At 47.6% G+C, this 11916-nt stretch overlaps 1 protein-coding gene across 1 annotated transcript; it reads left to right on the forward strand.

Annotated features, from left to right (window-relative positions):
- Positions 1-9667: 9667 nt before the first annotated feature.
- Positions 9668-11344, forward strand: LOC127301914 (GLABRA2 expression modulator). The gene is made up of 4 exons (XM_051332213.2): positions 9668-10253; positions 10343-10444; positions 10537-10814; positions 10916-11344. The coding sequence occupies exons 1-4, from the start codon at positions 10172-10174 to the stop codon at positions 11102-11104; spliced, it is 651 nt and encodes a 216-aa protein (XP_051188173.1). The 5' UTR covers positions 9668-10171; the 3' UTR covers positions 11105-11344.
- Positions 11345-11916: the final 572 nt, after the last annotated feature.

Consider the following 11916-nt stretch of genomic DNA (forward strand, 5'->3'; position numbering starts at 1 on the left):
AGGCGAGAGTAAGTACCAAGGAACGAACTCCGACACGTACTTAGCGAGACTAGAAATGGCTATGCTCGCCGGGCGAGTATAAATATATATCGCCTGGGGCTATATGGTAGGTTTAGCGGCAGCAAAACTATAACCAATAGAGACACGCTACAACATCCGTCTAATCAGAGAAGGTAAGAGAGCGCATAAGGTAACAGATAAATACTACACAAACATAACCCAACCAATTACACATATCCCCTTCAACAATTGCGAAGAGGCAATGTAAAAGGCACTCAACGGTGGACAAGTTTTATTAGGTATCGGTTGTAGTAATGCTATATTACTACGCAAGTTATTATCAGATTATTAACAACAAGTAATAGGTGTAAGTTGTTCTATGCTCAAGCTATACAATTCCAAGTCGTCCATAACCGCGGACACGGCTTATCGATAAGATGTACACCCTGCAGGGGTTGCCCAAATGTAACCATACGCATGCTCGACCCACTTACGACAGGTGGATGTCTCACAACAATACCGTTCCCAGTTCAACAAGAAAGTCTAGGGGGGCCACCCGACTAAGCTACCCGTGACGAAGTCCGGCCGTACTCCGAAGCGGACTCAGGGTTTGCGTTAACGGCTAGGCGTGCAAACCACACGCTTCGCTAAACGTTCCGCGGGGTACAGTACAGAATATAAACACCCGAAGGCAACAGGAAGTAAACACCCGAAGGCAACAGTAAGTAAAGCATGGCATACATGGCATAGGAAAATAAAACCAAGGTTGTGGCCCCCTTTTCAACTGACTTGAGAAAAGGTAATGGGTGAGGGGGGTCCCGATAATCGTCCCCACGCATGGGTAGAGCGCTCAATCTCGGAACAGATAACAAGAACTCGGATCCTAGGGGACATTAGCGAGTCAAAGTTCCGATGCTTTCGCAAAGGGGCTCACAGATGCCTCTGCTTACAATTTTAGTTGTTAACAAATAAGTAAAGCATGTGTATCTCCAACAACTAATATAGCATGTGATAACCTCCCAACAACCCAACATATCCCGATATCAGATCGAGATAAACAACAGATCCTAAACACGCCTACGACTCGCAAGGCTCAAACATCAAGCAACGGCTAAGGGTAAGGAATGATACATATAGGATTGTTATGGTAAACAAGTGGAATAGGACACGTGACTCGATAAAGAATCGCAACATAAGGATAGCAGTGCGAGGGAGAGAGTAAAATAGGTGAAGAGAGAGGGCTCGCCTGTGAAAAGTTGAGGACAAACTTGTCGTATCTCACAACACCACTTCGTGATCCTATCCGGGAAGAAGCAAATGCTGGACAAACAACGGGTGCAAGTCTTACTACTACGACAAAAGAATCAACATGCTCGAGATGATATGCATAGCATGGCAAAGATGATGCGGTGCAACTTATCCAAATTAATCGGAGTTGAAACCCCGGACAAACAAGTTAGGGTTGGAGTTGCATTTTTTTTTACCGGCAAATTTAAGTGTTGATTAGCATGGCATAACATGGCAGGGGTGCGCTACTTCAATATTAAACGGAGCGGGGAAAACCTAATTGGAATTCTGAAATACTCCGCATGTTATGTGAGGTGAACATGCATAACTATCAACGCGCGACATGATGCGAGATGCAAACAGATGAATGGATGGGATATTAATGTTTAGTGCATTTTTCTGATCAAAATTCATATAGAACACTTTTAGTTTGGAGTTACAGATTAAAAGTTATTCACATATTAGTTTTTATCATTTTAAAATAGAAAAACAGATTTATTTTTATAAGAAAAGGACCCAGAAATAATTTCTGGAAAGGGGGAAGGACCCCGGGTTAGATAGCAAGAGATGCAGGGGTTATGCTTAAAAGGGGAAAACCAGGGGCTGCGGGTTGATAACCAGAAATAGGCATGGGCTATTTTGCAAGAATGTCAGATCTGAGGAGAGGAGGGACTTTCTCACCGAGGGGTGTTCTAGTCACGGAGACTGACGAGCGGGACCCGTGGGTCGACGTGGACGCCAGCGTGGCGCTGAGCTGGCCAACCTTGTCTGCACTGCTGCTGTCGCCTGACGAAACTGAAGAGAAAGGGGAGGACAGCGGCGACGGTCAGCGACGGCAACCAAACTGAGGGGGAGCATCAGTGCGTGGCCGCGAGAGTGGTGCTGAACGAGGGGGAAGGAGGACGCGGCTCACCGGGGTCGGAGACGGGCTCGTCTTGGCAGAGACGAGGGGGAGGCGAAGGGGACGAGGAGAGGAGGCAGACGCGCGGTGATCGAGGGATGTCGAAGACGGGCCATCGATGCCAACCGAGCCGGCCGAGGGAGGATGCGCGGGAGATACGTGTGGTCACGGGGAACCTGGAGGTGGCGTCGCCGACGCCTGGGAGTCACCGGAGAGGCTTCGCCGGCGAGCATCTGCGGACGAAACGGCGGCGGTCACCATGGCGAGGGGGAGAACCCGGAAGAGAAAAGGGGGAAGAAGAGGTCCGGGAGATGCGCCTGCTCACCGCGAAGACGAAGGAGAGGTCGGGGTGGACGGGGGGTGACAGAAGCGGTCGAGAAGTTCGCCGGAGCGCGGCGTCCGTGGCGCAGAAACGATGACGTTGTCGACGGTTGGGGAAGCTACGACATGATTCCTCGCACCAGGACATAGAGCTCGACGAGGCGCGTCGATTGGCGGTGGCGGCGCAGCTCAGGGCGGACCGAGGTGGCCGGGCGGCGGTGAATTTGCGCCGGGGAAAACCCTGTCTGATTGTTCTCCTTGGAGAGGAAGAAAGGAGGAGGGAGGAAGAGGCGTGGGCGAGAAGGCGAGCCAGCTGTGGATGTTGTGGTCTAGGAATTCGTCCTCAGAAGATAAGGAGGGGAAGCAGGTGGTGGTGCGGGGAGGACCACGCGCTCACGCACAGGGCGTGCTCACGCCGTGGAGGAAGAGGATAACGTGATGAGCCTCTACTCCCGCTAGCGAAAAGGTATGGGCCAGGTGGACTTGGGCCAGAAGAAGAAAGTGGCCGCCTGGGCTGGGAGAGAGAGATGGCCACCGGGTGAAAGAAGAAGAAGAGAGAGGGATGGGCCGGGGAAGAGAGAGGGTTAGGGGTTTTGTTTTTATTTCAAAATTGTTTTCCTCTTTGATTTTGAAAATTGATTTTGATTACAACTTTGAAACCCACACCAAAACAAGTCCAGTTTTAAAATGAAATTACAAAACTGATTTTGGAAGTTAGGGTTTGGTTAAAAGAAAGAGAAGAGGAGGTTTTATTATTAAAACCATATGAGAGAAAAACAAAATAGCTAGGGTTTGTAAAACTAATTTTATTTTGTAAAAACCATGGGTGATATGATGCATGAAATAAAAAGAACAAACAAATCTAATAGGGTGCTACCCGGGGCCGTTACACTTTAACAATACGGTACCAATCCGTAAAGTTTCTTGTCAGATTTTAACAGTATTTCTATCTCAATTACAAGACTAGCGCATGGTAGAAAACGGATGCCAATACTACAAAATTAATTCAAAATACTACTCAGACTATGTTCATGATAATTAGTTCATGTTTTAATCTAATTACTAATGAACTCCCACTTAATACAACACCCCTCATAGTTGTTAAGTGGTACACGATCCACATCCACTACACCAAAACCGATCATCACGTGAGATGATGTAGCTTCAGTGGTGAACATCAACATGTTGATCATATCATCCATATGACTCGTGTTCAACCTTTCGGTTTCCGTTGTCCCGAGGCCATGTCTGTACATGCTAGGCTCGTCAAGCAAACCCAAGTATTCCGCGTGTGCAACATGGCTTACACCCGTTGTTTGTGAACGTTGAGTCTATCACACCAGATCATCACGAGATGCTTCGAAACGACGAACTGTTGCAACGGTGCATACGAGGGGAGAACACTTTATTATCTTGATATTAATGTGAGGGATCATCTTATAATGCTACCGTCTCGATCTAAGCAAAATAAGATGCATAAAGGATTAACATCACATGCAATTCATATGTGATATGATATGGCCCTTTAGTATTTGCGCCTTCGATCTTCATCTCCAAAGCACGGACATGATCTCCATCATCAACGGGCATGATCTCCATCATCGTCGGCTTAGCATCAAGGTTCATGGCGCCGTCTTCATGGTTGTTCACCTCATGTAGCAACTATTACAACTACTTTGAAATACTACTCAACATGAAATTTAAAGACAACCATAAGGCTCCTGCCGGTTGCCACAATACAATAATGATCATCTCATACATATTCATCATCACATCATGGCCATATCACATCACCAAACCCTGCAAAAACAAGTTAGACGTCTCTAATTGGTTTGCATATTTTACGTGGTTTAGGGTTTTCGAGTAAGATCCAATCTACCTACGAACATGAACCACAACGGTGATACTAGTGTTGTCAATAGAAAGAGTAAATTGAATCTTCACTATGGTGGGAGAGACAGACACCCGCAAAGCCACTTATACAATACAAGTTGCATGTCGAACGTGGAGCAAGTCTCATGAACGCGGTCATGTAAAGTTAGCCCGAGCCGCTTCATCCCACCATGCCACAAAGATGCAAAGTACTCGAACTAAACACAACATAAGCATCAACGCCCACAAAAAAATTGTGTTCTACTCGTGCAACCATCTATGCATAGACACGGCTCTGATACCACTGATGGGATTCGTTGCATAGAAAAAAAAAATTTTCCTACCGCGAGAACGCAATCCAAGCCAAGATGCAATCTAGAAGATGGGAGCAACGAGGGGATGAACGAGACTAACTCTTGAAGATTTCCAAAGCCTACAAGAGGAGGCTCTCGTTGCTGCGGTAGACGATCACTTGCCGCTTTCAAAAGCGCGTAGAAGATCTTGACGGTGCCACAATCGGGCAGCACCTCCGTACTCGGTCACACGTTCGGTGTTGATGACGACGTCCTTCTCCCCGTTCCAGTGGGCAGCGGAAGTAGTAGATCCTCCTCGGAATCCCGGCAGCACGACGGCATGGTGGCGGTGGTGGTGGAGATCTCTGACAGAGCTTCGCCTAAGCTATGTGGGAGAGAGAGGGAGGAGGGAACCGCTAGGGTTTGGGAGAGGGGGAGGCTAGGGCGCCGGCCATGGGCAGCCCTAGGTGGTGCGGCCAACTCATGGCTTGGTGTGGCCGGCCAGCCCCTCCCCCTCCTCTCTTTATATAGGTGAAAGCCCCAAGGATTAGGTCAAAAGTCTCCGAATAAGACCCCAACATAAACCTTCCATATGACCAAACCTATGGGGAGTGGGACTCCCCCCTTTCCTTGGTGGGGTGGCCGGCCACCATGGGGATGAGTCCACTTGGGACTCCTCCTCCCTTAGGCTGGTCGGCCAAGGTGGGTGGAGTCCCTCTGGGACTCCACCTTCCATGGTGATTTCTTCCTGACTCTTCTAGAAACTTCTAGAACCTTCCAGAAAAATACCGGATCATTTCCAAACTTGGAAAGTGACTTCCTATATATGAATCTTATTCTCCGGACCATTCCGGAACTCCTCGTGATGTCCTGGATCCCATCCGAGACTCTGAACAAAACTTCGAACTCCATTCCATATTCCATATCTACTTAAACGACATCAAACCTTAAGTGTGTCACCCTACGGTTCGCGAACTATGTAGACATGGTTGAGACTTCTCTCCGACCAATAACCAATAGCGGGATCTAGAGATCCATAATGGCTCCCACATATTCAACGATGACTTTAGTGATCGACTGAACCATTTACATACGATACCGATTCCCTTTGTCACGCGATATTTTACTTGTCCGAGGTTTCATCATCGGTATCTCTATACCTTGTTCAACCTCGTCTCCTGACAAGTACTCTTTACTCGTACCGTGGTATGTGGTCTCTTATGAACCATTCATATGCTTGCAAGCTATTTAGACGACATTCCACCAAGAGGGCCTAGAGTATATCTATCCGTCATCGGGATGGACAAATCCCACTGTTGATCCATATGCCTCAACTCATACTTTCCGGATACTTAATCCCACCTTTATAACCACCCATTTACGCAGTGGCATTTGATGTAATCAAAGTACCTTTCCGGTATAAGTGATTTACATGATCTCATGGTCGAAAGGACTAGGTAACTATGTATCGAAAGCTTATAGCAAATAATTTAATGACGTGATCTTATGCTACGCTTAATTGGGTGTGTCCATTATATCATTCACATAATGACATAACCTTGTTATTAATAACATCCAATGTTCATGATCATGCAATGATGATCATCTATTAATCAACAAGCTAGTTATACAAGAGGCTTACTAGGGACTCCTTGTTGTTTACATAACACACATGTATCAATGTTTCGGTTAATACAATTATAGCGTGGTATATAAACATTATCATAAACACAAAGATATATAATAACTATTTATTATTGCCTCTTGGGCATATCTCCAACAATTTGATGAGCTGAAACGTATGTTAACTTCTGCACCGTTGCTTGCACTTCCTGATTTCAATAAGAAATTTGAGATTGAATGTGATGCTAGTGGTATTGGAATTCGTGGTGTGTTGATGCAAGAGGGTCGCCCAATTGCATATTTTTCTGAGAAACTTGTTGGTGCTAAGTTGAACTATCCTATATATGATAAAAAAAATTGTATGCTTTAATTAGAGTTCTTGAGGTTTGGCAACATTATTTGTGGCAAAAAGAATTTATCATACATTCTGATCATGAAGCTTTGAAATATATGAAAGCTCAATCTAACTTGCATAGGTGTCTTGCTAAGTGGGTTGAGTTCATTGAGTCTTTTCCATACATTATTAAGCATAAGAAGGGAAAAGATAATATTGTTGATGATGCTCTATCTAGGAAGTACATGCTATTAACTCAACTTAATGTTAAAATTCCTGGATTAGAGATTCTATGTGATTTTTATGCTACTGATCATGATTTTGCTGAACCATATTGCTTGTGTGCTATTGGTAAAGCATGGGAAAAATATCACATACATGATGGATTCTTGTTTAGAGCTAACAAACTATGTGTTTCAGAATCATCTGTGTGTTTGCTCTTATTACAAGAATCACATGCTGGAGGTTTGATGGGTCATTTTGGGCGTGAGAAGACGCTACTCATTCTCGCTGATCACTTTTATTGGCCAAAGATGAGGCGGGATGTGGACATGTATGTGAAGAGATGCATTACTTGCAACAAGTCCAAATCCAAGCTGAAGCCTCACGGTTTGTATACTCCTTTACCGGCACCCACTACATGGGAAGATATTAGTATGGATTTTGTGTTGGGTTTGCCGCGTACTAAGAGAGGCCATGATTCTTCTATATTTGTGGTAGTGGATAGATTCTCTAAGATGTCACACTTTATTGCCTACCACAAGAGCGACGATGCGTCGCATATTGCTAACCTGTTTTCAGGGAGATTGTACGTCTACATGGAGTCCCAAAGACTACGGTTTCTGATCGTGACGTCAAGTTTATGAGCTACTTCTGAAAGACACTTTGGGAAAAGCTGGGGACGAAGCTACTTTTCAGCACTACTTGTCATCCCCAAACTGATGGTCAAACTGAGGTAGTGAATAGAATATTATCACAACTATTGAGATACCTGATAAATAAGAACTTGAAGGAGTGGAAAGATTGTTTGCCGCATGTGGAGTTTGCTTACAACAGGGCGGTGCATTCTACCACAGAGCTGTGTCCGTTTGAGGTGGTGTATGGTTTCAAACTCATTACTTCACTTGACTTGTTGCCTCTACCCATACATGAGAGTCAATATGGAGGCATCAATGAGGGCAGATTTTGTACGCAAGATACATGAGAAACTTAAGAGCTAATTGAGAAGAAAGGCAATAACAATGTTGCAAGGGTGAACAAGAAGCGCAAGGACATTTTGTTCAAGCCTGGTGATATGGTCTGGGTCATTTTCGCAAGGATAGGTTCCCGAAGCTACGGAAGTCCAAGTTGCTTCCTCGTGGTGTTGGTCCTTACAAAGTGATTGCCAAGATCAATGATAATGCATACTCTATAGATCTTCCAACTGATGAGTTTGTTGTTAGTAATTTTTTCAATGTTGCTGATTTGACACCATATGACGGAGAAGACCTTGGAGCGTTGTGGTCGACGCCTTTTGAAGGGGGGGAGATGATGAGGCATCCCTACCGAGCTACTACCTCCGTCATTACAAGATGAAGATGATGTTGCTGTGAAGCTCAAGTCCAATGATGTCAGAATTGGACCTATGACAAGAGCTCGTGCGAAGCTACTAAAAGAACATGTGAACTTGTTCTTAAACGATACTTTAATTGATGAGAACTTTATACTGCCTAAATCCTTTGACTTGTGTATGATCAGGTACGAGGATGGAGGAAGCATCGCACGAGAAGAAGAGAAGCAACTGGACATGGTGCTAGACGAGAAGATACCATGTGGACGCGCGAGGGAGGTGAGGGAGGCATGCGCGAAGGAGGGAGAAGGAGAAGTCCAGGCGGCGCCACGCTCGGCGACACCGGCCAACCCGGCGCCACCGACCCACACGCCGGATGATCCGGCGCCTGCCGGCTCCTGCACCGGTGCACACCGAACATCGTTCCAGGGAGTCTGGCGCCCCCGCCCGGTGCCAGCCTGGCGCTAGGCCCGGTTCCTGCCGGACCACCCGGCCCCTGGCCCGGTCCACCGGCTCCCACTCCGGTCGTGTCCAAGGAAGTCTCGACCAGATCCCGATCTTGGTCGGTTTGTAATCATATTTTTCGACTTTTGGTCATCCTGAACCCCTATATAAATGCCCAGGACGCCCCCAAAACAACCTTAGACCACGTTTAAGATAAACCCTAGTTCATAATTGATTGCTTTATAACTCTATTGAATCTATACAGCAATTCGCATCGATCTGGTGTTTTGCTACTAAAAGTTTTGTGTGATCTGTTGTTCCATTGGGAATTAGACGGTTGCAATTTACCGCTTCGTGGTCGATGGCTACGTGCGCAAGTGTGTGAAGTTGCGAATATCTTGCAGGGTTGAGAGCTGTTGCATTGGCGACAGGAATCAATCGAGAGACTTCGTCAGCGTCATGTAAGTTATCATCCACTTATCATCATATTATCTCCGATGTGTTCATCGTGTGTTCATTATCATCCACCGTGCTTACTGAGAAGATCGGGCAACCCCATATTACTAGTTATCATCGCTTTTGTTGATTTTGTGTTGCAGGCATTAGTTTCTCTTGCTTCCTCTTTTGTTTTTCTTGAACTTGTTTGTTGTTGTTTTCATCCGCAGGAACCTCCCAGTTATATCATGTGGTTGTTATATTAATACAGCTGGACGAAAGCCTATTTCGAGGAAGAACATTCCACGCCTAGCGACTATCAACATATTTTGGGATGGCCGAGGGGTGCCAAGCAGGTCGGTATCAGTATCACCAACGAAGATAACAATAGAACGTCCTGATAAGTCTGAGAGTGACAATAAAACACCCTACTTAGATTGCAGTATAGATAGTGGATTAGCAATTTAGCATAATAGCAAGACAAGTCTATGAAGACAAAAAAAACTATGGTTTTATTAGCCAAGGAGAAGCAGTAGCGTGAGCAAGCACAACGCCGCGAACACGGGCGGGGCCTTGTCGTCCGCGACGCACACCATTCCCAGATTCCCTCGGCCGGCGTCAATCTTTGAAAACCAGGAGACCCGGCCGTTCCGGCCCGGTCCGGCGCAGCTGCGTCCGTCACGTGGAAACGTACGCTTGGCCCAAAAATTCCTCCGGCCCCTCCGCTCCGAAGTCTCCGTCCACGGCAAAGCCCCGTCCCGCTCCGCCCGCCACGGCATGCCGGACTTTCCTCCCGACAAACAACTCCAGCACGAGCTGCTCCTCCCACCGCCGCACCCTACGCGTGATAAACAATTCACCGCAAGAGTCGGTGCAGCCGAAGCGTCACGAAGACGGCAGCAGGTAGGTGACCGTGACCCAGTCATCATCCCGATCCCTAGATTATATCATGGCAGCTGCGAGCTGCTAGCCGTCGAGCAGAAGCAACCAACCCACTTCGACGACACTCGCGAGGTACGAGCACCTAGGCGGCAGCGGCCGGCACGAAGAGGACAGCATTCCAAGGTCCGGGCTCCGAGAAGAAGCGCGGCGGGTGTGCTGCGAATTCACCCATGCAACAGGCGGCGGGGCGAACGTGGTCGCCCATGGCGACGGAGGCCAACCCCTACGCGATGCCGCCGCCGGCGCAGAAGAGTGCGTGTGCCCGGCGTGGCAAAGTTCACCTGAATTGCCCCCTCGATGTCCCCTCGCTGACGGAAACGGCTCTGTATGTTGTTCCGCAGGCAGAAAGGAGACGGTGAAGGACGCGCTGTCGCTGTGGGGGCGGAAGGTCGGCGAGGCGACCAGGAAGGCCGAGGACCTGTCACGCAACACATGGCAGCACCGTGAGTACTTCTTCGCTTCTTCCCCAAGCATCAGCACCGATCATCAGAATATACATGTTCTTAAGTTTACCATGTGATTGCTCGACCTGCAGTTCGGACAGCGCCTAGCATCACGGAGGCGGCGGTGGGGAGGATCGCGCAGGGGACCAAGGTGCTGGCGGAGGGCGGCCACGACCGGATCTTCCGGCAGGCCTTCAGCGCGCCGCCCGACGAGCAGCTCCGCAAGTCCTACGCCTGCTACCTCTCCACCTCCGCCGGGCCCGTCATGGGGGTCATGTACCTCTCCACCGCCAGGGTCGCCTTCTGCAGCGACACCCCGCTCTCCTACCAGCCCGCCGCCGGCGACAGGGCGGAGTGGAGCTACTACAAGGTACGCTTCGTCGCATTCTGAATTTCAGTTTCTTCGTAGCAGGTAGTTGTCCACTTGTCTTGTGCCATCCAAACTGCCGACTGACGGCGCCGACGTTGCAGGTGGCGATCCCTCTGCACCGGCTGAGGGCGGCGACCCCGTCGGCCAGCAACCTCAAGCCAGCCGAGAAGTTCATCCAGCTCGTGTCCGTGGAGAACCACGAGTTCTGGCTCATGGGCTTCGTCAACTACAACAGCGCCGTCATGCACTTGCAAGAAGCTCTCAGCGGCTTCCACAATTTGCAAGCGTGAACGGCGGACCGTTCGTGTTGGCTTTTGCAGAGCAACCGAGGCAATGAGGCATTGCAGCATTTTGTTACTGGTGACATTCAGTGTCGGTTATTGATGCGACGGAAACGTGGAAGTCACTGTATCCAAGGAATGTCCTTTGTAAAAATTTGTATTTGGGAAACAACACACATGATTTCGAACTTCCGAACTTTGTATGCTCCCACCTTGCATAATGAGGCCGCCTATTTCTCTTTCTCTATCGATCTTCATAGATCCCAACAGCTGCATAATGGAAAGAAATAATACAAACCTACCCCTATCCTCCCTGAAATTTGTTGTATAGTTGATTACAACATGAACGCCAAGAAATACACATGATTTGGGGCATACAAACTTTGATGAGGCCACATATTTCTCTTTTTTTGTGTATCGGTGTCGACCTTCATAGATCCCAACACCTAAAATGGAACCCCTCCCCTCCCAGAAATTTGACGTATAGTTGACTACATCATGAAATTTAGTTTGGTTTATATAACCTATTAAACATGCGAAACCATCTCGAGTGGCTGCATCGAGTAAGGCGTTGGTTTATCCAGAAACACTGACTTTTGTGATAATGAGAAGCATGAAGGAAAGCAGGAAAAGAATCGATAGAAACTCCAAAGATTAAACTCCAAGCCTGGACATATATCTGTGATGCGAGGTTGCCCACGGATTTCCATACCCTTCAGTATCACGTGTCCGTGACACTATTTTGACATTTGTTGATGAAGTAATCGTCAGAAACTGAGTATGTTGTAGTGCATGCGAGCAGTTGCCGTTATAAGCCTTTT

The sequence above is a fragment of the Lolium perenne genome, chromosome 5 (assembly GCF_019359855.2).
Source record: "Lolium perenne isolate Kyuss_39 chromosome 5, Kyuss_2.0, whole genome shotgun sequence".
NCBI classification, from domain to species: domain Eukaryota; kingdom Viridiplantae; phylum Streptophyta; class Magnoliopsida; order Poales; family Poaceae; genus Lolium; species Lolium perenne.